The 27,702-nt window shown below is 38.6% G+C and overlaps 2 protein-coding genes across 2 annotated transcripts; one reads left to right on the top strand and one right to left on the bottom strand.

The window, feature by feature from the left end:
* Positions 1 to 1,277: 1,277 nt before the first annotated feature.
* si:dkey-251i10.1 (uncharacterized protein LOC100038774 homolog) lies at positions 1,278 to 3,582 on the bottom strand. The gene is made up of 4 exons (XM_067494776.1): positions 3,370 to 3,582; positions 2,070 to 2,556; positions 1,841 to 1,981; positions 1,278 to 1,695 (listed from the first exon to the last, which is right to left on the bottom strand). Exons 1-4 carry the CDS (start codon positions 3,478 to 3,480, stop codon positions 1,538 to 1,540), a joined length of 897 nt encoding a protein of 298 aa, XP_067350877.1. The 5' UTR covers positions 3,481 to 3,582; the 3' UTR covers positions 1,278 to 1,537.
* A 3,278-nt stretch (positions 3,583 to 6,860) lies between these two features.
* LOC137109216 (GDNF family receptor alpha-4-like) lies at positions 6,861 to 25,635 on the top strand. The gene is made up of 8 exons (XM_067494767.1): positions 6,861 to 7,340; positions 16,712 to 16,978; positions 17,202 to 17,294; positions 17,389 to 17,758; positions 19,013 to 19,122; positions 19,571 to 19,705; positions 21,146 to 21,282; positions 23,018 to 25,635. The coding sequence occupies exons 1-8, from the start codon at positions 7,286 to 7,288 to the stop codon at positions 23,207 to 23,209; spliced, it is 1,359 nt and encodes a 452-aa protein (XP_067350868.1). The 5' UTR covers positions 6,861 to 7,285; the 3' UTR covers positions 23,210 to 25,635.
* Positions 25,636 to 27,702: the final 2,067 nt, after the last annotated feature.

Below are 27,702 nucleotides of genomic sequence, written 5' to 3' on the forward strand. Positions count from 1 at the left end.
CATGCCGTTACCCAGTACTTCGTCACAGTATCCTGCCCGAGCTTTACACACCCTTCATTGAGAAGCACGAGCACGCGCAGAGACTGCGGGGGCGCGCCGGTTTCACACTTGTTTACCACAGGCGCCATCTACTGTCTTCGTTGTCTCAGAACAAGTTAAGGACCAAAATCACGGAGGGGAGGCTGTAAAACGACCGACACGACGTGTAAGGGTTTCCAGCCGAAGCGGGTAAAGAGGTCTATTCCAAAGCGTACTGTAAGTTACGATCCTTACCCTGCATCGGCCTACGGAGCTGCACGTCGGTCCTTGGATAGCCCCTCACCATGGCACTTCAGTGATTAGTATCACCCATGGATTTGTGCTGACGGTGTCTTATGCCGTACTTCCCACTGATCTGATGTAAGTTCAAGTACAACGTTTTTATTCCAGCTGTACTACATGGGGTGTGGCACCGATGGGATGGTCTCGTGACTACAGGTGAATGCAGATCACCCATTTATGGCCACAATATCTTATCAAGCTCTAACGTTAGAGTTATACCATTGTATTATTTTCAGTACATTCGCATTGTAAGACCAGTCGCTGTACCTGTAAGTAAATAGTTTGTACCCGTCATACTTGGTTACTCATTTATTCCTGTATCAAACGATGAGTCACAACTATTGAATGCGCTGATGTGGCAGGTTTCCTTTACATTAATAACCCGTAACAACCAATAATAAATATACATTTGAGTCACTACTTTGGTCTCTTGCAACCCATAAGATTTTATTTTTGCATATTTTCTAAAGAAAACAATAATTTACCCTAATATTTTTTTAATACTTTTCATGGAGTTTCTGTCCTGCATGACAAGGTCTGCAACAATCTAATCGTAATATAATATTTATAATCAATATTCTATAATAATACCCAAGCATCAAAAGGTTTCTAAATAGTATCAAAACATACAAATATCTAACAAATATATTAGTTTTCTTTGTGTAACCTAACAACCAGAGCCTCAATGGGGTCAGTAATTTTTTTAATTTAGCAAGCACAAAACTCAAAAGTCTTATGCTTTTTTTAAAATCTGTATATTGGCAGGCGGTTTTCAAAAGGGCTAAACACTCTTGTAGTATGGTACAATCCTAGAAGTGACCAGGGTCAAATGAAAGGCTCAGGAAGAGATAAGTGAGTAAATATAGCAGTTAGGTGTAATCCACCTCTTGCACTCCATTATCTAGAGTGCTCATCTCATGCTATCACAGTGGAGGAGACGTCTTACATCAATGAAGTAGTTTGTTCCCCAGAATAAATTTATTTAAGTTGGGACAATACAAACCTAGTGAATGACATTGAGGAGGTATCAGATTTCTTACAGGAATGACATTGGTAATGAGGGCGTGGAACGTTTAAAATCATAGATGCACAACATAGAGCCATCACCAAGTGGTGACACCATTGTTTGTTCCCATAAATAAGGCAGAATGCAGAGTCCATAAAAATGGAAAGTTATTACATTTAGCCAAATTGGACAGTGATGTGAAAACATGAATTAGATGACTTTCTTCAATTCATCGTACAACACCAGTACAAAGGCGCCACCCATGCCTCGGAGCACGTTAGACCAAGCTCCCTTGAAGAAAGCCTTGCCACCCTCATCCCGTGCAATCTTACGCCAGCAGTCAATGGTCCCGGTGTACATGATATCAGCTGGGGATGGATGAAGAGGGGAAGTATGATACATTTTCCAGTTAACGGGTATTAAAATCAGTTCCGTACCAAGTGTACATTCAGTCTTAACTCTAATATCTGTCAGTATATTGAACAGCAAAGGTTTTCATCCACATTAACTCACCTCCTTTACGTCCGGACTGCATCATCATACGTCTACGGACAGTGTCAAAGGGGTATGAGGTCAGGCCAGCAACAGCTGTCACAGTCTGTGCAATCATCCAGCTTACCAATATATGGGTGTTTTTGGGGTCTGGAAGCATACCTGCAAACACACAAAAGAGAAGGGGTTACACATCTAATACACAAAGTCTTTTCAGAAACACAAATACATCTTTGTACAAGCAGCGTACCCTTAGCTGTGTCATAGATGCCAAAGTATGCAGCCCTGTAGATGATGATGCCCTGCACAGAGACATTGAAGCCCTGGTACAAGCCCTTTAGGCCATCAGACTTGAAGATTTTCACCAAGCAGTCTCCTAGACCGTTGAACTCTCTTCCGGCTCCAGCCTTTCCTACGTCAGCAGCCAGACGTGTTCGGGCGAAGTCGAGGGGATACACAAAGCAGAGAGAGGTAGCTCCGGCGGCTCCACCAGATGCCAGGTTACCTGCAAAGTACCTCCAGAACTGGGTGCGCTTGTCAACGCCATCAAGGAAGATCTTCTTGTACTTGTCCTTAAAGGCAAAGTTAAGGGCCTGAGTGGGGAAATATCTGATGACATTGGCAAGGTTACCTCTCCAGAAGGAAAGAAACCCTTGCTCTTTGGGGATACGGACAACACAGTCCATGATACCCTTGTACTGCTTATCCACTGTGATCTGCTTACTAGCATGCTGGACCTGAAAAAATAAAAGAGAAATATGTTAAAAATAGGGGATTAAATTAAGTGTTGAACATGAAACAATCACAAGGTATTGTGACCTTGTACCCAGTGAAGTTGTGATACCTGCTATAAAGGCTCCATACTAATGAATTTCAGAACTACTGGTGTTTACTAGCGATCAAGAGATAATGACTGATATGCTGAGGTTCCTTTTAGAAACATGGATTTGAAAACGTAACATTACTGGAAAGACAAATATCACATGATGATTGGAGGTCAGTAATCAATCAAAACAATGCCGCTTCACAGGCTAAACTAACATAGTGTAAAACTTGTTGACCCGGCTGTAGATGACTGAAGCCGGGCCTTGGTAACCACAACCATTGAGCAAACATTAGGCGGTACATCAGCTACCATAAATGTTTCATCCTAAAATACAGCATGAATAACGTGGAGCTATGTTGTAACTGCATATCAAATGTTACAGTTTCAAATAATCTAGAGGAGTTAAGATGTGTTTGTACAGGTTGTCCCAGTGTTACTACAACAGTTTGTCCTTTGTTAGCTCTGCCGGCTAAGGTTAACGTAGAAAGCTAACATTAGCAACCGGGCTGGTATAGGTCATTTCCAATCTTAGGATGACCTTAAATTCTTTAACCTCTCGCTTTCAAAATGTAGTAATTTCTACATTAAAACACATTCTACCTAATCATACTGTAAATCTTTGAATACACGATGAAAGGAGATAGTAATTCAATCAATGGGAGTTGGCAAGATCACCAATGCTAGCCGGCTAACATTGTAAGTCTTCCGGTAGGGAGTGTTTTACCTGAAGGAGAAGCTTCACTCTTTCGATCGGAGCAACGGCTGTTTTGGAGATGGCTGCGGAAATTCCACCGGCCAAGAAGTCCTTGGCGAAAGAGATTGCCTGATCACTCATGTTACAATGTTCTTTACGTGCCTTTCAGGTAACTAGTATGCAAGCTATAACCCCACTGCCCTCTATAGCTGATGGCCTGCACCGACAAAATGGCCGATTGTAAAGCCGCGTTGCGAATTTATACAATACAATGGATCGCGAGACAATACGGGAACTGTGGCTTTGGCCCATCCCCGCACGTCACGGGGTTCTATGCCAATGAGACTGTCCAGTTAGTAAATACGTCATTTTGCGTCATTTTACATGCTCCAGGCTAATAGATTCGGGTATTACAAAATACATGCGAAATTACCTAATTTAAACAGAAACCAAACGAGTTACAATGTGTACTTGACCTCAGTCAGAGTCGTTCAGAGTCGCGCCCAGAGAACATGGTTTTTGCTGCCATACAACATTAAAGACGGGTCCAGATTTGTGCTGTGATCTAAGAAAGTCATGGGGACATCATGACATCATGACAACTCAAAACTGTATGCAAAGAGGCGTAATTAGCATACTTAATAATGACACATTAACTACTAACAGACTGTTCCCAACGACCGGAAAAATGGAATAATACTATATGGCCATTTACAGCTTACTGCCATTCTGTATTTTATATAACTAATCTTAGCTTACAACTCACTATTGCCAGACAAACTGTTGTTCCAATTTGTGTATGTTTTTCCACCTAATTTATCTCTGTTTAAAGTGTGGTGTGTGCAATAAATACATGTTACTGATCCCATTTTGAATTTAGATATTTTATGTACCAGTTTGCATTATTTTAATAATGTAGAAATTTGAGTGTTAATGTTAATACATGTAAATGGATACTAGATACTAATGCGTAATGTTGTAATCTGACAATGTATAACTGTGGTACAAAAAGTACAGTACAATGAACTAGAAATATAAAGCAATATAACAATTAAAGTTGATTATGCACATAATTTTAGTCTACTGCATACTAGGATAATCAATTCACCTGCAAACTTGTGTTATGGTATGTCTTGGACAGAAATAAGTTCTATAAAAGCACTGAAAGCCTCAGTGAGTTTCACTTATCAAGACTCTGCCTGATTAAAGTCGTCCACTAGAGGGTGGCAAGATAGTTAAAGTATTTTTCTGTAGCTGACGGACATTTCCCAGACTAAATGTAGAGTAGTGAATTGCCAATAAGCCTACAAATAAATTCTCAAAATATGATTAAACAACAACTGAATATAATAACGATGCATTTATGGGATATTTTGGAATTGCCAAATTGCCCATTTCTTTCATGGCAATGCAGTGCATCTACAGTGCTATTTGAAAGTGCCATAAGTGCCATATTTTTTTTTTCTAGACTTCCTTTTACACTTCAGTATCGTGTCGATGTGTTCCAGTGGTCTATGTTCCTGTGATATATGTTTAATTTGACATCTGTTCAATTATAAATGTATTTAAATATGTTATAAATAAATTGAATATATTACATTTAATCCTTATTTTAAAATCTTAAAACAAGAAAGCTATTTCCAAAAGCCACTAAGTTAGAATTTTATTACGTACAACAGGTGTAACAGAAACACATCTAAATCAAAACTTCTTTGAAACCTATATGAAAGAAGGGCCGATTACAGTAGTACAGCTATTGTTTTTAACCTAATGTGCATAATAAACTGCTTCTTTCTATTGTGATGGCAGCTTAAATATATTTATCCCTATACCTTGCTGATAATTTAGTATGAAATCATGTTTATTGCAGCCACTAAACCATGACTGACCTTTATCTCACCACAAAAAGTGAATGTGCACACTAATGGAGTAGGATAAGTATCAATACCAAAGTTCATCGATCTCAGTACCTCTTTTTTCTGCAAAAATACTATTTTATCTGCATTGAAAAATATGATTAGCAATATAGTGACCTACCTACACTTTATTTCATTCACAGTTTTGACCACACAGAGGAGCTGCTGTGCCATGCAGTCAGCATTGAATCTCCTTTGAGTAATCCAGGCATTTCTGGAGCTGTGGTAAGATTAGACCAGGATAACAATGAAATAAACCTGACTTGTCCGAGGAGACAGTGGCCAACAAGCTGTAAAAGAGTATTTACTCACACACTATAAAAGCAGTTTGATGCTAAAGTAAAATCACATTTAGAAAGAGGAAATTGATTAGTCTGATTAAGGTCGCCTTGTGCTGTCATGGTTGCTGTTGCTGATAACAGTGTCCTTTTAAATGTTGTGCTTTGTTCTTGTTTGGTTGGATGTGCATTTTAATGTCAGTCATTGGCCACTTGTGTTTCTTACTGCCACTTGAGCATCCAGTTGAACAGGATGTGTAAATTAATCTACTAATCCCTCTGCTGTCTTTTAATTACAGTGAGGACAACAGGTCATTGCAATGCACTGTGTAATTGCTTTTGTTCTCTTTTAGTGAGAGGCAGTGGTAAGTTTATTTAATCATATTTTAAGTGCAACATTTTACTGTAAAAGCTGTTATTTCATGAACTTTTTAAACCAAAACATGCAAGGACGGTTTATTACCCTTCTTTCTTTCATGTATGCAAACAAAAACTTAAGAAGTTGAATCTCTTTTTTTTCCAACAATCAAGTATTTGATTACATTTGTGTTGCATCATATAGGAGGAGATTATAAAGAACTGTAACATTTTTAAACAGCATCTGTACATTCATAGACACAAAACTGCCAAGCTACCCCAGTGTGTCATGTGAGTTGCATACATTTTTGTATTTTTTACTACATATAGCCCCCTCTGGACCAAGAAACCTCACAAACACAAGTCAGCTGCAACAATGTTTCCAATGTAAAAAGTAAAGATTTCACAGTCCCAGTTCTGCTGTAAGCTGATATGCACAGAAAGCCTGTGAGGCTGACTACTCTCAAAGCAGAGGAGGGGCATATTTAACATTTACGCTCACCTCAGCATACACATACTGTTAAGCCACCATATACTCTATATATAACCAGCATCATGGTTCAAATGGAAAGAGAAAGTCTCTACAGTAAACTGATGCTGTGTGTCTTCAGCAGTAAATGTTCACCAGTGTAGATCATTATGAGTTCAGATTCAAGGTCAGAGGCATTATTGTTCATTCACTGTAGATGTCCTTTGGACATAGTCTTTAAACCATTAAAACCAAAACTAAATAAACCTGTTTAGCTAATTAAGTGGATTAGTGAGTGTTTGACTACAAACACATAGCTTATCCCCCTAAACATCCTCCTAAACAATTTTTAATATAGTTTAAAATACACAGCTTGTGTTGTCCATCACATTAATGCCTGAACTTCAGCAACAACCCAGCTGTTCCCCCACAGGAAACATTTCAACATCCCTTGGGCATTTTCAGCCTTTTCAGGGGCCAATCACACTGCGCCTCCATCAGAGATGCGCCGTGCAGTCTCAGTGAGCTCAGATCTCAACTCCAGCTGGACAACTGTGGAGCTGCGGCGCAAGCACACACACAAGTGACACCTCAACACAAACCGCTTTTGGACAGTGTTTGACTGGAGCTGAGTAGTGATAAGCTGCAGGAAGATTTTTTGGGGTTACATGCTTTGGGAATCTACCGAATGTTCTCACTAGAAGTCAATATAACTGGAAGCCGACAAATAAATGGGACAACAAAAATCGCAAGAAGCTGAATCCATCCAGTTGTGTGTACGGTTTAGTTTTGCCAACTTTGTGTGTTAGACCATCCGATCTGCCTCAGTCTGCACGTAGCAGAAGAGAAGGAGGCTGGATGTGGCAGAGCACGGGTCACTGAACTGCAGCGTGCCGGGTGCGAGTTCCCCAGTCCCCAACTCTCCAATGTCACAGGACAGGATGATGATCATTGGACTTCTGCTCAATGTCTTCTCTCGGGGTAAGATGCACGTCTTTAACACCCTGTCTTGTTCTTCGAGCTTTAAAATGTGCTCACCGTTCTGATTTATTATACGAAGTCTGAAATGTGGAAATGTTTGATTCAGATAATGTTTCCTTTTGTAAGACATCTTGCAACCAAAACTTGGAACAACAATGCATGCATGTCTGCCAGAGAATTTCGTGCACATGTGTGGTGAATAGCAACAATGCTTGGGTTTGTAACAAATCCAGAGTCCGAAGGCGCAGCAAGGGGCTGGGTTCCAGTTATTATGTTCCTGATGATAACTTAACCACGTAAGTAATGCATTTAAAAACTAAATCTGCCAGGCATTACTTAAAGGAGGGGGGGTCATTATTTTCGAAGTATAAAGGTAAAAGTAAAATATTAGGTGTCTGGACCTAACATAGCTATTTACTTTAAAATGTTTTATGCCGTAAGCAGGACCAGGTTTTAGTGAAACTTTTGAGATGACTCCCAAAATAACATTACAGTGATCCATAAAATCACTTCCCCATTCATTATCTAACAAGCAGATATAAGATTTTATAAGTGGATGACATCATGTGTTCAGGTCTGTTTCTCTGCATTGGATGTGTTCCAAAGAGAGCTGTTCATCTCCTAAATACTGAAGAGGCTCTCCCAGATTGTAGTCAGACTAAGGTGAAAGTGTTTTAGTCACCACTACTGTAAATCACTGACATTTTACATAAAACGTGTGTTAAAACTTGATAGGATGTGGGATTAAATATGGAAGCACACATTCATAGCTTCATAGTGGTAACATAAAAAACTACTTTGAAATATCAGTGCGTTATGAGTTTTTGTTCAAAAGATGGTGAGATGTTTGTCTGTTTTATTTGACATCAATGTAGATGAATTTGGATTTCTCTACTACATCACACAGACACACACGCTTCTGCAAATTGAGTTATAATCATTTACATCAATAATAATGACTGTGGCTGGATACGAGTGCTCCCAGCGGAGCATTAAACTTGTTATGTGCTTATTGATATTGAATTATGTCATTTTTGATCAGCATAGACAATTTTGTCATTATTTAAATGTGGTTGCATGCTGTTAAAACAGACCATATGAAACATTCTTCACATGAAACAGAACTACCCCCTGCCAACACTGTAATTGTTAGGCTTATTTCAGTATTACAGCAGGTGTGGGCTTCACTGCATCCAGGAAAAACAGATAACATCAGGTGAGACTGTCCAATAGAGATTAGTATCATAAAATGATGAATGCTTTCATGTGAATGTCAAATCTTTCAGGCACCCAGTATATCATTCAGTGCGTCAGATCCACCTCTCTGGCACTTTGGTGGAATCACACCAAGAAAAGCTGTTATGTTCAAACGCTATTTAATTGACATCAGAGTCATTACAAATGCAAATGAGTCTGTCATGATGCTGAATTCTGCCATTATACCGAAATGCAACATTAGAAATGATTGGCTTTTGATTTTGTTAATGATGCCAGTGAAATCTGCACAGAAGTCCTTTGACTTAAATCTGGCTTATGACATATCTGTTGTTCAACTGTGTGTTTTTTTACATGGCTGATTGGGAATTTTTAATGGTCAATCTAATTCACATTTGCCTTTTACATCTAGCCAATAGGTAGAGTCTAAATTGTCCTCTGAACTTTCATAATGCAGTGTTATTTCTACCTTGTAATTTATCTGATCTTGTACAACTCTAGGACCTAAATAATAACATTGTTACTTTTGAGGTCACTACTGTTGCTCCACAAAGCCAGCAGCTAAAACCTCGCCAAAGTCGCCATTATTATTATGTCTTGTCTTCCCAAGATTAAAACATGTAAAGGGAAACATCAGAAACCTTCTCTGAAGTCTTTGTCTTTGTCACGTCTTTGATTCTGTGTCACATTTGTATAATTTATGCAGTAAAAGCAGCGGTTTTGTTGATTGAATACTCAAATGCAGTTATTCTATTAAATTCCTAATTCCGCTTATTGTTGGCATGTATTTTCATTATTTAAACATGTTGTCTATTGCTTTTTCCAGGATAATAACACTGTGAGATCACTTTGGATGTGATCATATCTTTGCCCAGATAAATCAGTGGTAAGCTGGCTATTGTTGAGTGACATCAAACCAGAGTTTGACCCTTTGTTGCAAGGCTCTTAGTCCTAGTGCAGCCTGCAACTGGTGATTGACTGTTGCTATTTTGGTACTTCATTTAGTTGATGTGATTGGGCCATAACAGAGTTGTCATAAATTGATTAGAGCTCATTTTCCGGCTGTGTAAAGTTACACAGGTCTTAGGTGGACTCACACATGCTCAAGCTTGTTTTGTTCAGGGTTTGACTGTTTGATTTACACACAGGGGGTGTGATTGCCTTCACCTTCTGCACAGAGGTTTATCCAAATGTTGACCTCCTTATCTGCCAAACTGTGCTGTAGACTCTCCCCAGGTATTGTCTTTACATGCTCCATACCAGTAATTTAGTTTTGTTTTGAACAGCACATAAAGATTATATTGCCAACATGCACATTGGACTCTACTCAGATAAAAAGCATAAAGTGAATACACAATTCTTTCAAATATTGGATGTATTACTTGAAAGAATTTTATTATTTAAAATGCCCATATCAAGTACAACTGTAACATTGTAGAAAAACTGCAGATTTTTGAGTGGGGTCGGCTTCTTTCATAGCTTATTGTGAAGTTTATTGCATAAAAACACACAGCTTCCTGAAATATAATTTGTATACTGTGTTTGTCATTGCCTGTAAGGTGTTTTTGTATGTGCTCTGCATGTTGATTATTACTTGAACACACCTAATGGCTCCAGAAAAAACCTACATCGTTACGTGTGTTGTTATCTGTCCAAGAAATTATTTGGCACATTGTAATGTAGGACTGCAGAAGACAGCAGGAGCCAGAAACCTGAAATATTCACACAGCTCCAGACACCCTGACTGCCTGAGTCAATACCTGATGCAAGTATGCATTTTACCTCCAGAGGAGGGATGTTGTCTCCATGATGTGGCTTCTCAATCCAGTGGTACAGCTCATTAAATGAGACCGTCTCTTTGAACTGGATGCTATTGGTTACTGTTTATTCAGAACATGAAATGATACTGTAGATGCTTTTGTACCTAAGGGCCACAACATTCTTTCAGAATAGGCATAATTGAGCCATTTTATCATCTTTTGTGCAGTTTTCGTTTCAGTTATATTTCAGTTTTGAGAAAAAATGCCTCCCATAGAGCTAACCACCTGTGCGCAATGTGATCAGAATTACTCCCTTTTGGGCAAACTGTTCGTACCTTTACTATATGCTGTAGTAACATGCACACTTTGAGTTGCTTAATCCTAACAGCAAGAGTGCATTTTGTTGAAGGCTGCAGCATTGTACAGGGTTAGAGTCATCTCTATGAGTGTGTGCATAAAACTGATTAAAATCGATGCAACTCCCCTGAACATTTCAAAAATTCAAGAACACAGAGATTCAGTCTTGTTAGCTTCGATAAACTGAAGAGCATACAATGGTTTAATTTGCCCATTCCATACAAAAAATGTTTTGTGGTAGCAAGGTACTTTCTCAACCAGTTGTTAAACTAAAATTGTAGCTTTCTGTGAAGACAAAGTATGTAGCCAAATTGTTCTTTGAAATGGAGTGCACATTATACTTCATCTGCTACTTATTGTGAATGTATGTGTGTTTTTCACTTGCGGTATGTTATTGCTTCCTTCAGCTAGCAGAGTGGACACATATGGTGTGAAGAGATTTCGGATGATTTGGTGAAAATTGGAGGCAGAAAGTTTGAGGAGACTAATAAAATCTGGCAGGCGTGTCAAAATGGAGGAACCGAGAAGGAAAGAGTTGCAGAGATGAGAGCAGCAAATGCTTAAGAAGGAGGGCTTCAATGACTCTGTTAGAGAGACAAAGATCAGGCATCGGCATAATATGTAGAAAGATGGGTGACGTTTGGAGCAGCATGCAGTGTTTCACCTATAACAGGTGTTGAAAATATTCACTTAATGCCAGTAATAAACATGCTGTTGTGTAGAGTTTGTGATCATGTGATAATTCCCAGTACTCTGGACACTTGGGAATCCACAAAACCCTGTACGTCTGATTAAATTGTCATCTGCCTAAAAATAGCATATTATAAAGAGTCTTAAGTACAGTACTTCACACAAATAAGTAAATTTCTACCATAGAAAAAAAAAAAGCTATTGTAAGAGAATATGTGAAAACTACTAAGCATATGTTTAACGATAATAGAAAGTTTAATTTTAAAAGACGACGAGCTGAAAGAACAAAATTTAGAGCTCGGCAGAAATGTTTGTGTCAGTAAATGGCCCACATGAGCTTTAATCAGCACCGATAAACCAGCTGTGTCCCTCCTAAGGAAACATCTCTATCCGTTGGTGTCCAAAGACAGAACAGGACAAGTTTGTTTTTAAATGTATTCAACAGCAGGAGTGTTCAGCTAAAGCACCAGAAGCTGAAACACACCCAAGCAGGGATCTCGGATGTGTGGCACAAGATGAAGATGGCACGGTGTTTTTGATCCAGCTTTACTGTTTTAAATGAAGGCATTCTAATTTTTGGAATAAGATAGGGTCCGTCATTTGAAGATTTAAACGTTGTTTATTTATAGGCTTGGACCCAAACTATTTACAAAGACCTTCCTTGGCCATCTGCTTATATATATATATATTTTTTTTTTATGTAGTAGGTTAAATCAAAATCAAAATAGACATTTTGGCAGGAAAACCGTTATTACTTTTGGCTAACAAATATACTCATTGTCCTGAAGCTTAGGTGCTGCCATTAATTAGTCCCCAGTGTGGTCTCTGAAGGTCAGTTACTGTTACTAGTATACTCAATACTATATATATAACTATAGAGAAAGGAAAAACACAACAACCCTCGGAAGTTACCTACATTTGTGTATACATTTGTCTAAGTTACAACCAAACACTCACAGTGTAGGTTGGAAAAAGAAAGCAAGAAAAACATGAACTTGGCAATTAGTGGAATAAATAAAAAGCTAACTGGTGTCAGGAGTTAGCAAACCTGGAGTCCAATCAAGATGGGTCAGAACTTTGATTTTTTTATGCTTTGGAGCTCAAACATTTTGAGTTTATTATTCATTCGAATCTTGTTTAAAACATAATGATTTAAAATATTTTATGATCAAGAACTGTTGATTTGCAAAATCTGAAAAGTGTTACAAAGTCATCTCCAAAAGTTAAAATGCTCATGAGTCCACAGCTAGAAATGTCTGTGGTTACACAAGTGAGTCAGTGCCCAGCTAACGGGGAAGTATGGTGCAGAGAGCATCATGATTTGGGGATGTTTTGCTGCCTCGGGACAGTTTGCTGCCAAGCTCATCAAGGATATTTGGTGGTGATGCCAAAGGATACCAAAGGTTCACTTACTTCTTACACCAGCCACATCACTGATTAAAGTTGAATTCATGTCTTAAGCACATTGTGTATGTCTATACTTGTGAGTTTTATGGTGATCGAAATTTATGGCAGATAAATGTAGAAAACCAAGTAATTCCAAAGGCTTCTTACACCCACCAGTAGATTACAGGTCTGTTCTGCAAACGCTGTGCTCAAAGAATCATGTGTGCTTTACGGAGCCATAGAATAATGTGCTAGTAATTTAGAGGATTATTGTGAGGGATTGGGACTCAGTTTTAAGTTAAAACATGTTTTCATTCCATTCCATAACATTTAGGCTATTTAGGAATTAAGGCTACTATTGTTACTTGCTAAGACAATTTATTAAGCTGCAGATGTTTTTCAATATTTTATTAGCTGTTAGAGCTTTAACATTTCAGATACTAATATAAAATATCTATTTCCAATTTATAAATCAACAAAAATCAGCAAACATGTTTGAGACGCTTGGACAAGTGACAAGTTTCTTGTTTCTTTAAATTACTAAGATAAATCAAATGAAAATCAAAATTGTTGCTAATTAGTCAAACAATCATTTTAGACAAAATTTTTTTACTTCTGTTGAAATGAAAAATTGAGGGTGTACTGTAAAAACAATAATGGAGTAATAACCATTGCAGACTTTTATGTGGAAGAAATCCCACTGGTTTGATCGCAGTGTAAGTAGTAACAAGTTGTGTCAATTACAAGCAATTGTCACATTTTGCTCCGAGTTGCCGCCTTGCTGCTATTTCCTCCTCAAGCCTGTGACTTCCTTCGAAAAAGTCCCTTCTGCCACAATCCCCAAACACATTTCGCATCAGAGTCACACTCTCCTGCCACGGTCTGCTCTCAAGTCAAATTACTGCCCAACAATCTGGAAGCTCTGCTACCCATCCCACGCGCCTGAGAGGACGGAAGAGAAATTCACCAAAGTAGATTGCTCTCTGTGAATATTGGTGTGTGGTTTTGCCATTTATGTCTTTAGACTTCATCAGCTTTGCCTCACAAATTCTATTAATCACCCCAGTGAAAAATCAATAGAGTGTATTATGGCTCATATCACAGTAATTCATCTCCTATTCCCTTTTCTCTCCTTTAGTTTTTTTTCTTTAAACACACAGCCCATGCTCAGACCCTTAATTCCCTTAACTCAGACTTTAACACTTTGTGGCATCTCAGCCTGGTGGTGGAAATAGTCAAAGGACACAAAGTATAAACTGTTAAATTTAGCATAATTATCAAATTATCATAACACATAAACAGGCAGACAGGTAATCATCACCTTTAGATACCTTAGAGAACTCTGGCTATGAAAATGACTCCTTGCTGTGTGTTTCCCCCCTCTCTCTGTGGAGTCACTCCTGTAGCCTTGGCAGGTTTCCTGCAGCAACAATGAAGCGTAGCCTCTGTTTATGATATGTCTCATGCAAAGAGAGACGTAGACCGCATGTGGTGCTTGAGATTGCAAAACATGCAGCAGCAGAACTGGATCACGGCAGTGCTTTGTGCTGCAGTCAGCAGGAGCTTAATCGAAGTGTGTGACTGATCTAACACTATGCTGTGTGTGTGTATTTGTTTGTGTGATATATGTGTTGATCTACTGAAGTGTAACACAGGCTGAGATAGTTGTTTACAGGCGTGCATTAAGTTCAAACATGAGCGTTTACTTGTTTTGTTTAGGACATTTATTTTACACTGCACAAAATACAGTATTTTAAATGTCTGTGAGCCTTTTTTTGCAGTTAAAAGGTGACGGGAAATAGCAAATAAATGGGATAAACCGGAAAAGTGTGTGCATATTGCAGGCCAGTGCTATTTTCTTTCTCAATCTGAAATTGCTGTGTATGGAGTGCAATTTGTTGGGACAATTATATGTCACACTTGAGAAAATTAATTTCCTGAATTGCTCAGAATCAGAATGCACTTTATGAAAATAGCATTCATTTTTTTCTCTCGTCTCCTGCCTCTGGCCACCCAGCAATGCATTTTTCATCAAGAAACAATCCGTATTATGAAATAATTTGTATTTTTTCACTTTCCACAAGTCATTCTAGATAGAACACTGCCAATAATAGCACATAATTTTTAATCACTACGGACCAACATGAGTAATTTTAAGAGGAGATGTGGTTGGTGATATGCAAAACACTTGTGCTTAATGACTCTTGTATAACTTAATGGCATAAATCTTTTTCAATACATATACAGCTGGTGTTTTTCTTCAATAGTTTTAAGCAGCATAGTTTGTAGGTGCAACATGTGCTGATGCATCAGATAAAATTGTTGCCCTCATACTTTCTGTCTGAATGACCTGAATATGCTATCCAAATTGAGTCTCTGTCTAACAGCAAAATTGTAAGCAAAAGTATAGGCTGTTTTGGTTGGAAAAAAGATGAATAAATCGGCTTTGTCTCTAGCATTGCATGTGGAGTCAGTGTGACATTGGTGAAAAGCTTGTTCCAAGTGCAGGGGACCCTGCTGCAAAAGGTTTTGCCCCCAGCTGATCATGTGTTCTTTTACAATGATAACAGCAGTGCTTTGCACAGGATGTTGATGAGTGTGTGTCCGTGTAGCTGCTTAATATGTTTCATCTAAAATGTACAAGCAAACAACACATTAGTGTTTTTACATTGTTTACCCTTTTTTCCTCATGTGTATTTTACATTAGAGCCAATCGTTTGCAAAAGCCTGAAGCCTGAAGTTAATGAATGCATGTTCATTAATTTCTATATTGCTATTATTTGTATTTATACATATATGGTTAGAGTAAGATAATTCCAGGCTTACCTAAAGAAGGGAATTTCTCACAGTGTTCCATCAATTTGCTTTTATGTTTCAGTTCAAATTCTATTACTGTCATGCAGGAAGGGACTATTTGAGACTATTTTCTCTCCTGTTGGTGGTTGAAGTACTTGCAGGAAGCTCCAAGAGGCATCCAAGACTTGAGAGTTGGCAGTTCGACTGCATCCGTTTTGATACAGGAAACTACCAAATTCATTTTTCACTATTTGGTCATCATTTAGGTTTTATCTTCTGTCTAAATTATGCCTGTTAGGCAGCTGACTCTTAGAACTGTAATGCTCCATGTTTCTAAGAAGCACTTGAACAGACCAACAAGGAGAGTTTTCAGGCTACATTAGCATAGGAGATTATACAACAGAAAGCAAAATGAAACGACGTGCAGCAAGGAGGATAAGCTTACAGCCTGACAGTCAGGTTTGTAACTTGCCAGGAAGGTACCATAGGTTCTTAGGAGTTCTCTAAATGTGTGATAACATGTGTTGAGTTCACTGATCCAGTAGCACTGTGGTATGTGATAAGAAAGTCGAGGCTTACATTCAGTGCTTGCTCCATACAATACCACAATGTGAAGTGACTGGCAGCTGGAGCATTTCTAAAAGCTTGGGTGGACTTTCTCCAAGTGGTGCACATATATACTATCCTGTATATATGTATCACCTGTACAAAGTATGATGAAAAATGTGTGTCTTCATAAAAAGGTATACTGTAAAAAGGTCTAAACTGTAAAAACCCTAAGAGAAAATTTAACCAGGATTCCCAAAGAGAAGATAATGAGAAAATAATGAGAAGACATAACTACAACATAAACCTAAAGTGTGGCTAAATTAACTGAGAGACCGCTGTATTTCTGTGAGGAGCAATTAATGTTCACCCACACCACTACTTCATTTCACTTGTGTGAGTTAAATTGAATCTTCTTTGTAACCTTTACCACAGTGGAGGGTCTAAGGAGCACGCTCATCTTTTTTTGTGCTAATTACTGTCTATTTAACGTAATATAAACCCCAGTGTTTTGCACAATACACTTTGTGCAAAACACTGGGGTTTTACACATATTTATGGTATTGTTGGTGACAAATAGCTATACAGTAGGTCCACTGACATTATCAACCTCTCTTACAGGTAGTGTGACCGTTTCTGCATCCTTAGACTGTCTGGTGGCAGAGCAGGGCTGCATCCAGGAGCAGTCCTGTATGGTCCTCTATCGACTGTTGGAGTACTGTGCAGCTGAGGAGGCTGTGTCGCCCCTTGGCTCAGATGCCCGCTTGGAGTGCCTAGAGGCCCAGAACTCTATGCAGAATTACCGCCCCCTTCAAGTTTGTAAGTGTCAGCGTGGATCTCGCAGGGAGGAACACTGCCTCAGGGTCTACTGGACTGTGAGATTCGCAGGTAGGTATAAGCATTGGCATCCCAACTACATGGGGCAGGGGCCTTTCTAAATTCCCAGCTGTATAAGTATCAGAATCAGAAAACTGTTTATGCCAGGGACACTTAAGAACACTTAAAAGTACTAGGAATTCGTCTTGGTGTCAGGTACAAGCACATAATCCAAGATATACATTTATAAAATTAATTAATGTAAGAATACTCTTTGTTGTGCTTGTTGTTTTAGCATATGATCAGTATGAAGTATCTCCATATGAAGAACTGAAGATAAATCTTGTGAGAAACATTGAGATGTCTCGTATGGCCTCCATCATTGCAGGTATTGTTCTACTTTTACCTTACTGGACACACAAACAACACGTTTATGTGTGTTAATTTTTTTTTTCATTTTTTCCATTACTTGAATTCTCCAGCTTCAACTCATACTTTGGACGGCCAAAACCAATGTCTGAAGGCTGCTCAGGACTGTGGCCTATATGAGAAATGCGGCTCCCTGCGGTCAGAATATGTCGTGGCCTGTACCAAGCGTGCGCCTGCCTCTGACAACAGCTGTAACCGCCAGAAATGCCACAAAGCCCTACGGCGCTTCCTAGAGCGAGTGCCAGAGGAGTACAGCTTTGCTCTGCTCTTCTGTCCCTGCTCCGACAATCTGTGTGGGGAACGCCGCAGGAAAACCATCGTCCCATCATGTTCCTATGAGGAGAATGTGAAAGGGGAGGAAAGAGCAGGCAAACCCAACTGCCTCAGCCTGCAGAACTACTGCTTGAGAGATGAGCTGTGTCGGTAAGACAGTTGCTTTGTTTGGAATAAGAATTTGAGTGTTTCAGCATAAAACAACACAGAAGCAAAGAAATGCAGATTTAGCTACAGTATGTGTACTACAGAATATGTGTCACAAATATCAAAAAGAACGAATCAGTTAGTACATCCCTACACAATGCAGTCTACAAAAACAAGCAGTTTAAAAAGGCACAATGTTGACTGTTGGATGCAGTTATATTAGGACATCCCTGTTCTTTGATTTATATGTAGGACAGCATTATTTTCTTTATTGATTGACCAGCTTAGTGTTTTCTCAGTTAGTGTGTAGTCTGCACAAGTCTGGATTGTTTGAGAGAAAGGTCATAGAAAGCAATTCCTCAGACATAAGGCAGCATGCTTAGAATATGCTTAGGAGGATGTAAACAATCCAAATGAATTATGGAATGAGATTATGTGGTCTGTTAAGACTACAGTCGAACAAGTTGCACAAGTAAGTGCAAGTGTATATATGAGGGGAGGAATACCATTTCAACAGTCAACCATAGTGGAGCCTCTCAGATGTTTTGGGGTGTATGACTGTATCAGACACTAAACCCCAATATCAAAATATTTTAAAGCGTAGCCTTCTGCCATCAGTCAAAAAGGTAAAAATTATACCTAGAGAAAATACAAACGCTACTCAGAGTGTTCCCAAACAGGTTGGAGGAGGTTACAAAGGCAATGCTACTACATACAAAGTATTAGAGGACATTTTATAAAGCAAACTTTTACAATAATGTAATTTTTAAATATTTTACTTTACTACCTTTTTTAAAAACACTGTTGTTGTTTTACTTTCAGAGTGAACAGATGCAAAGTTTTGCACTCCACTATATCTACCTATAAATTTATAGATTTTAAACCTCTGAGATTAAATGTCATTTTCAACACTGAAGTTATTCTCTGACCTGATCATTTTAAACAGAAGACATCCATATGCCATTAAAAAGGGTACAATTCAAAAATGTTACTTTGCATACCAAAGACAAACTTTTTTTTGACTGGACCATGGAGAAGTGCATTGTGTTGGTGAAACTGAAGTTTTGCATATGGTTTTAACGTTGGTGCACAGCCAGTACTCTTCCACCATGTTCTGGTTTGTGTTGACCCAAATCCCAGAAAGAAATTGTCAAAACCCTTTAAAATGCACACTATCTTCTTCTATGCCTACAGATGTAAAACTTTTTCTTCTGTGTTATGTCTCTGTGTGTGTATGGGTGTGGGTGTATGTTTCAGATCCCGATTTGCTGATTTTCAACACAACTGCCAGCCCTCCCCTCAGTCTGCCTCTGGCTGTATGCGAGAGAGCAGAGCCATGTGCCTGAAGGCCTATGCTGGACTCATAGGTGAGATGGAGGGGAAGAAATTAAAGATGTAGAAGAAAGTGAAAAGTAAAAAAAAATCAACAGAGAGCAGCTCAAAGGACTCTTTATTGGACACCGTCCGTATTGTAGGTGTCTTAACACTGATATTTGGCAGCAGCCAAACGCTGCTGCTTTGAGGATACAGACAGCATCACTGTAAAATAATGATGTAAAAATTGCATTCCCAACAGCTCTACAAAATGATCCAGCTGATATTATTTCCTTATGTTTCCCACAATGTACTTTTCAAAACCTAATTGTTTGTACTGTACCTGTAGATGGAGATGTGGTAATACTGGATCCCTAGGGCAACTAAAAGTATTGTTAGACTTTATTTTAAAGATGAAAACCTCTATCTAAGGGAAATATTGCTTTAAAAGTTTTCAAGTCTGACCCAGTAATACGACTTTTGTCCTTTTTCTATAACCAGGAACCATTATGACTCCCAACTATGTGAGCAACAGCAGCACCGAAGTCTCCCAGTGGTGCACATGTGACGGTAGTGGGAACGAATGGCAGGGCTGTGAGCGCATACTGCATATGTTCAGCAACAATATATGTCTGCGTGAGTAAAATGTCTTCAGTTGTGCTTGCAGTACAAAAAGACATTCAGGCATTAAAAGACTTGATACAGGAAATGTACTAAAAGTCCTTTCTTAGTAAAAACAGACGGCACAAAAAGAGTGAATGCTCTGAGAGTTTCCTCGTGATGTGAAGCATGTAGGATAGAAGCTGTATATGATTATGCTGAGGTTGGAGGTATGTTTAAAGTCTGTTTTTAAACTCCTGAAAACACATGGCTACATCTTGGTTTGAGAAGGTGTCAACCCACAGGTGTGATCTGCCAAACCTGATCTGATATTTTAATATGTCACAAAAAATAAATATAGAAATAACTGATTCTTATCCCACTTGTTACTGAAATGAGTGACAAATGTTATTGTACAGAGGAATAAAGGTTTGATTATTACCACTCAGTCAAGTGGTCAAGGCAAGAGAACATTATCAAACTCCATTACTCAATTTAATGTTAAATAACTTGTCTCTATAGCTGAGAATATTATCTTTGTCAACATAATGATAAAGGAAATCTTACCTTTTAGCACTCATATATGAGTTTAATCTAAATTGATCTTGATCTCTTGCTCCAACTGAACATATGCATTAATGGAGAATTCAAATGAGGTGGGTCATAACTGATGATTGGGAGGGCGAACCATCGTAATGTTTTCTTATAAATAACTGAATGGCAAGGGGCCTTCTCCCTACTGTGTGGCTGGCTGCCAAATGGGAATGTGATTTCCAAGTTCTGTGCAGTCAATGAATCCTTTCACCAAATCTGAGAAACATTAAGCGGCTTCTTATTGAATTGTTGCCGGGACTGTTCAAGCGTAAAAGTTTGTTACCAGATAGGTTGTCTTAAGTGAAATAAGAAATATTTTATTGACTGTGTTGCACTCAATAAAATATTGAGATAAATAAATAAAATAATCCTATATTCTACTTTTTGTAAAATAAAACCACAATGGATGAATAACTAATGTTCACTCATACTGCATTTGCAGGCTGGATACGAGTACAATTTACATTTGGAAGAAAAATTAAAACTAAAGCACTATACAAAAACTACATTTATGACACTAGCAGCTCTGAGAGACAGCATGCAGTAGCTAATGTCAATATGCTAACATGATTATGTTTACCAAACGTAACCTTAGTTTAGTTTCAATCCATCCAGTAGCTGTCGGGATAGTTCAGTCTGGACCAGCTTGGTGGGCTGTCTGACCGACCAGCATTGTCATTCCTAAACCATACAAATCAATTTCAAACCCGGGTTATGTTCATTAAAAGTATATCTAAATAGATTTTAATAAGTCATTCTCAGTATTTACAGATGATATCTATAGCTATACTTGAAAAAGTCAGTGGCAATATTTTGGTGATGCTTCAAAGATGAATAACTATGTGAACCTAATGAAGATGCCCCCTGCTGATTGTGTTTCAGGCAATGCCATCAGCTCCATGGGAATCTCGGCACCTCCTCCTGTGGAAAACACTCCTGTGCCAGCTTCCCAGCCCCCACCACGCGTCTACCAGGAGAGGGTCCACGTCAGAGTTAACACTCTCCCTGAATTCAACAGTGTAAGAGCTCTGTGCTTCCTCACTGTCTCACCATATGGTTGTGTTAGACTCATTCTGTGAGCTGAATTGAAGAAGTTGTTGACTGTATATCAGGTGGTTAACACGTAAGTATCACAAGAGTTGTAGAAGAGAGATGAGCCTAGCAGCTTTCTGCACATAAATCCTCAGATAAATTCTCTCCCTGTCCCTACGCTAGCCTTCCTCTCATTGTGGCATTAAGGATTAGCCGTAGGTGTTTGCAGCATTAGACACAATATTCATGTATGCACACATATCTGCTCCATATTACCCCATTTTCCTGCCATCCTGCTTATTCCACATTTCCACTTCCTCCTATACTCAAAACACATACAGCACTGAAACCCCATTATGGCTGTGCTGCATAATGTACAAACAGCTATACAGTTTATTAAAAGATGATGCATTTCTTATTACTGTATGTAGCACTGAAATAGGCTCAAATTACACATTTATGTGCAAGCAATGTATAAAAACCAGAGTTATATGTTATTAGGCTTCACATTTGTAACATCTCAGTTGCCTAATAAAACATAAAAAATGTAAAAGGGATCATGAAAAGGCTGCAACAGTAAAAGAAAGCAGCAAGTTCAAGTGCTCTCATGTAGTTTTGATGCCAGTGATATGCAAAGGCCTTTTTGAAATAGATACGAGGAGCAAAACTCAGGCTCAAGCAACGATTAAGATGAAGGTTCAGTCAGTACATTTTCCTCTTCGGAATGAAATTTGTTGTGTTTCACTGGCATAGTGCTACTTTATTTCCCCCTCCAGCCAGACTTTCTGTAGCATGGGTAGAGCTCTTTGAGCACATTGAAGAATTTGAGGGAAATGCCTTGGATATACAAGAGTAATACAAATTGAAGGTAATTTAAATGATCTTTAACTAAGGCTTTTAGATTTCCTAATTTTTCAAGGACAGCTGACAGCCGTCAGCAGCCTACTGCCATCAGTCATTCATGTCACCTACTGTTTATTGCCTTAGCCCTGCTGGTAAAAGTGGTCTGTCAAGAGAACAAAAACTGAAACAACCTATTTGGAGCAAACACTCATTGTTTTAGAATCAAACGACTGCAGGGAAACAAGCTGATTCTCCTAACAACGGGGAGCATGGAGTACAGTATGTTCACTGTACACATTATAGTCTCCTCTGTACAGCTTTACCCTCTGCAGCCGCTCCTCGGCTTTCAAAGGGCTTGTGTGGGAGGACAGATCATCTTCTGCCAGCAACAGCAGGCCACATGGCACAAGGCACTACTGCTTGATGCATCCAGGACTTGTCATAACTTATGATGTTTGTATTTGTATTTCTGTCAGCAGAAAACTGACAAATATTATAGTGGACATACTGGTTTCACTGAGCCAAGAAACTACTGAGTAAGTCTAGAAGAGGGGAAAGATCTATATCTGGGATTTCTGCCAACATAGCTAATGTTTTCTTAGACACAGTAGAACAAGGTTGATCTGTACAAATAAACAAAGAATTTTACAGTTGTAATGCAGAGATATAAATAAATGTATCCATTCTGTGGTCGAAGTCACAGACTACTCCACAGTGTTGCTCGAATTTTAAACATAATAGGTTTGCTTCTTAGCTTCTTTTGGCTCCAACTTTAGGATTAATTTTATATGTAGTTTTTAAAATCTGTGTTTATGTGGCCTTTCTCTTCCTCTCTGCTTCACCACTTCTGTTAATAGGAAGAGTTGCTCTCTTTTACAGATGGAGGACAGCGAGGAAGTGGAGCATGAGGAGGAAGAAAGTGAGGAGTTCAACATCATCCCACCATATTCGGAGAAGGACTCTAACACTGAGTCGGTAGCTACAGGGAGTCAGCGGGGAGCAGCTAGCCAGGCGCTACCTGTGTTACCATTACTGCTACTGGCTATGTTCATCCTGGACTGGGAGAGTTGAAGCTACTGAAGCCCTGTCTAATTCTCCTCATGGTTCATTCTCAATAACACTGTCAAATCCATCACAGAACTCAGAACAAGCCACAGAGGACAGCTGGGAAAGGAAATAATTGGAAACATTTCTTTTTTCTTTCTTTTTCGTTTTTTTCCTAAATGCCCTGACTTTATTTTATGATTTAATTTTTGTTATCACTGTCTCCTGAAAAGTTTAAAGATATCAGTAGTCCTGCAGTATCAGCCGTGTCTTTGCTTGAAAGGAAGGGTACAACGTGAGCAGGCATATGAGTGGATGGGAGAATTGAGAAGTGCTGTCTGGGCAAATACTGTATCTAGGGCCTACTTCACACTAAAAGTACATCCCCTCTTTTAACAAGAAGCACATTGCCCAAGGCCACATCCACTATACTATGCTCCCCAAAAACCATAACCAGTCAACTCCACTGCAACTGGGCCTGAGCACAGCTTTTGATTTCTATTTCATGACTCATGTCACATCCGTTTCTCTGCTGCCCCTTTGGCCCTTCCTCTCCTTCCTGTGGTTTGAGTTAGATAATCCAATTTACAGCAAGCTGATAAGAAACTGCACCAGACTTAAACAGCTTTTTACCATTTAATAAAAAAACTTACCAAAAATCACTTCATTAAAAAAACTGATAAGACATAAGTATATAACAGATCTTATGCTTCCTTAACCTTTGGTTCCTCTCACTGTGTGCACCAAAAAGCAGAGTGCAATAGACACAATGCTCTGCTTCTTTTGTTAACACACCACTTAGTTTTATTCCCACTAGGGTAAGTGGCTGAGAATTCAACCACCGGCAAAAGTAATGATATCAAATTCTATTGTACAAATGACGAGCAGTGAAAAGCAACATAAGCAATTACCACGCAATTCAAATTGCTCAGCATGCCGGGAAAGTCTGGAGAAATGCTCAAGGGAGGACATAGCCAATTTACTGCTGTCATACCCTCTCCTCTTTTATCCTTAGGAGATGTGTTTTTAGTGCTCCTTCCCCATCATGTGCTTTAGGTGTTTTGGGAGCGAGATGTGGAGATAGAGACGGACACAGGAGGCTGTAAAGCCTGCTGGCTGCTTTGATCATTGAGCAGCACATTGAGCCATTCTCTCTGCCTGAAATATCTTTTGCTGATGTTAATGATTTTATTTCTCTTATGGCTCATTTTCTTGTAAAATTACACAGCTGCAGGGATGTAGGTAAAGAGTGGTATAGTGAACTTCTTTTTAAGACAGATAAACTTGTCCAAGGATGAGTTTGCAAAAAATAACTTGACTGAGATTTGCAAGGGAACTTTCTTATACTGTATATTGTGCGTTCATTTTTTTGTTAAGAACATTTCTGTGTGTGTTATGTAGCATTTACAGTTCACTGACCAAGGAGAAAAAAATCTTTACAGAATGGAGAGAACAGCTACACATGCTCATCCCATCCCACAGCAGAGCCAACATTTGGCTGATTTTGAGACTGGCAATACATTTCAGTCAGAATCAGATGTTTGAATATCACATGAATGGGCAGTATGGCCGCACTGTTTTTTTTTTTTGCTTCCACTACTTGTTTACATAATGGTTTATTGGCACAAAGTCTGCAAAAAAGCACTGGAGCTGCGTGAGCTATGCTTTTGCAAATGCCATCACTACTTTAAACCTTGATTTAATTATTTAAAGTCAAAGTTGGACCTTAAATGGATACTGCAAGTTTAGTAAACCTGCAGTGACATTTACTCACTATAGGGCAAAATGACATCATGCAGCCTTTTGAATATATTCTTCTCGTCAGTTTGGTTTCACAAAGCTAAGCAGTGGGTGAGGAAAAGGTCATTTTTTTCTGAAGTGTGACTGCAATCTTGGTAGGTACAAAAAGTACAGTAGCATATAACCTGATGAATAAACATGCTACTGAAACATTACCCATCTTAGTGTTGCAATGCGGTAGGTGATGCTGCTAATTCATATCTCTCAGCTGCAGTGAGTCATAAAGCATCAAATGAATCCAGTGACAAGTGTCAATAACTGCATCCAGTGTGCTCTGGCCTTAATGACTGAATGTGAGTTTACATTTCAGTAGGTTTGTTAATAGTTGTAATCTATGTAAACATTTACCACCAAACCATACATGGCTTGTATTTGTTTTGACTATTGAAGGAGCTGCAAAAGTCTCCATTCATAGATTAAAATCTTCAAGAAAATACATGAATATTTGCCAGCTTGTTCAGTTTGTAGATTATATCATAAAAATCCAGTTGAGAAACTGTGTACAGTAATATGTTTTACACATTAACCTTGACTTACCGACATATCAAACGTGTCAAAAAAACTCTGACTAGTGTGTAATAATTGTGTTTTTTTTGTGGCATAGCAGAAATGGTGCCCATTTGGTATAAGAAAAATAAAAGTCAAGTTTGAAATTTTCATGTCATTTTAATTTCCTTCAAATGGCTAAGGAATGAGTGCGGTGTACGTATGTTCTTCACACTTCTTCACACAGGCAAAGACTGGTGGGACTGGAGGTGTTGCTGACAGGTTTAGTGTCAATTCCAATGCAAATTGATGAGTGATTCACCTTTTTAAATGGATGCTAAAATTTTACAGCTTTGCTACTATTTGAACTTTAATTTGCTTTTATTAAAATTTAGTGGATTAGAAAGTGACTCTTAAACAAACTGAGCCATTGCTCTTATGTTTATATTTTACTCTGACTGACAGAGGCGATTAAAGGGTCTTGGGCTTCTACATCCAGAATGACACCACAGTGGCAGGAACAAGCTACAGTGGAATGAGTTTGGGGGAGGGGTGGGGAATGGCTGTAATGAAACCTGGCATGAGTTTGTGCCTTAATTATAAAAAGTACAGCATGAGAGCTCAGAAACTTTGTTTTTATGTCCAAATTCAGCCAACTGTCTACAAAGTTATGCTTTTTTAATCTCCCTGAGGAAAAGCACGCACAATTCCAGCATCATCAAATTGAGGCTGCTAAATAGAATCCAGCCGTCATTAATTATTTAATATTCTACACCCATGCCTATCCTCGGTGAAATGGGCTTGTTAATGACTTGATGTTCACTGTTAAGGATCGCAGTTTCAAGAGTTGGCTCATTTTAGTTATGCTAGTGGTGTGGCTCTAGAGCAGTGGTGATAGTCATTTTTATTGACCAAGGTTTTCAACATTTTTGCTGCTTAAAGTTGGTGTTTTGTTGTGATACATTTCTAATTTGTCACTATTACTAGATTTGACAAATTTTCCTGCATATGATGGATTAAGGTGTGAGACAGCTAGCCTCGAGCTCCCTCTGAAACCAAGATTACAAGTAGTTTAATCTTGTTTCCTTTGGTTGCCTGTGTTGTCTGTGTTGATGGCTGAGATGTAAAGCAGTATTCATTTTTTATGTTTACAATCACACATTTTTCCATCATGGACCACTGCAGAAACGTTATGGTTACGCTACTGATATGAAGTAATGTAGTGCAGACTTCTTCAAATTTGACAAGTGTGCTAGTTGAAGTTCATATTGAAATAAATGGGAGTCACTGGCTGCATGGAAGAGTACAGTGCAGCTGTATTTGGGTTCAAACACCGGACCCATTTCCCATGAGTCGACAGTAATCACAACTCAGCTACTGTGCTGCCCCAGGAGACTCTTGAGCTGCTTAATATCCCAGCACTGCCCTCATAATATATATAAAAGATAAGCAGTTATGTTAATTTGGTTATTAATTAAGTAAATCAGTGCATTCATTTGCAGATAATCGTATGTAAACATACAGTGCTTGTCTTCACCTTTTACATAGCATGTATTAATATGAACTCAGGCATGAACTCAGAATATGAAAGCACTAAAGAAAATTAGCTTTTCTTATTAATATGATAATTTGTGCAGCAAGAAACTCCACAGTCTAATCAGATCACCCACTTAGTGCCTCGACAGTTTCTAATATTGTGTGCTCTTGTGTTAATGTTTTTCTCATTAATGTGTCTCCACAGAGATACACAGATACTGTGGATGCCACTGTGCACTATAAACATAAAAAAGATTTACCCATAAAGCTTGATCTTAGTTAAATTAGATCTAATAATTTTGACCTGCATGCTCTAATAATGCCACGAGGGCTAAATTGTCATGTTATGATCTTAGAGAGCCCAAAAAAAATGTCCCAAGGCACCAAGTAACAAACATTAGGGCAAACATCTCCTATGTAAAACTGAACTAGTCAAGAAAAGTATTTCAAAATTTTACTTGAGTAGTGGAGCCATTGGAGTTACTTACTTTCCCCTGATCTGAGACAGCTGAATGTTTGAAGAAAACACTGCAATAATCTCGACCTTCTGCAGCTAAAAGACTCAAACTTCATATATAGTTCAGAGCTGATATGATGTATAATTATCAAATTATCAGCACTCACCTGCTCTCAGCAAGTTAGGAAGTTGTTAGAAAGTGAATTTTACACTGGAAACATTTCGAGTACATTTTCCTCTT

This window comes from Channa argus, chromosome 24 (genome assembly GCF_033026475.1).
Source record: "Channa argus isolate prfri chromosome 24, Channa argus male v1.0, whole genome shotgun sequence".
Lineage (NCBI taxonomy): Eukaryota > Metazoa > Chordata > Actinopteri > Anabantiformes > Channidae > Channa > Channa argus.

Excerpts from the sequence above, each read along its gene's own strand:
- LOC137109216 (XM_067494767.1), top strand. The coding sequence starts at position 7,286 with ATGTCACAGGACAGGATGATGATCATTGGACTTCTGCTCAATGTCTTC. Across the intron at positions 17,759-19,012 it reads TTGAGAGATGAGCTGTGTCG|ATCCCGATTTGCTGATTTTC; the intron begins GTAAGACAGTTG and ends TGTATGTTTCAG. Across the intron at positions 19,123-19,570 it reads GGCCTATGCTGGACTCATAG|GAACCATTATGACTCCCAAC; the intron begins GTGAGATGGAGG and ends TTCTATAACCAG.
- si:dkey-251i10.1 (XM_067494776.1), bottom strand. The coding sequence starts at position 3,480 with ATGAGTGATCAGGCAATCTCTTTCGCCAAGGACTTCTTGGCCGGTGGA. Across the intron at positions 1,982-2,069 it reads CATCTATGACACAGCTAAGG|GTATGCTTCCAGACCCCAAA; the intron begins GTACGCTGCTTG and ends GTGTGTTTGCAG. Across the intron at positions 1,696-1,840 it reads GCAGTCCGGACGTAAAGGAG|CTGATATCATGTACACCGGG; the intron begins GTGAGTTAATGT and ends ATCCATCCCCAG.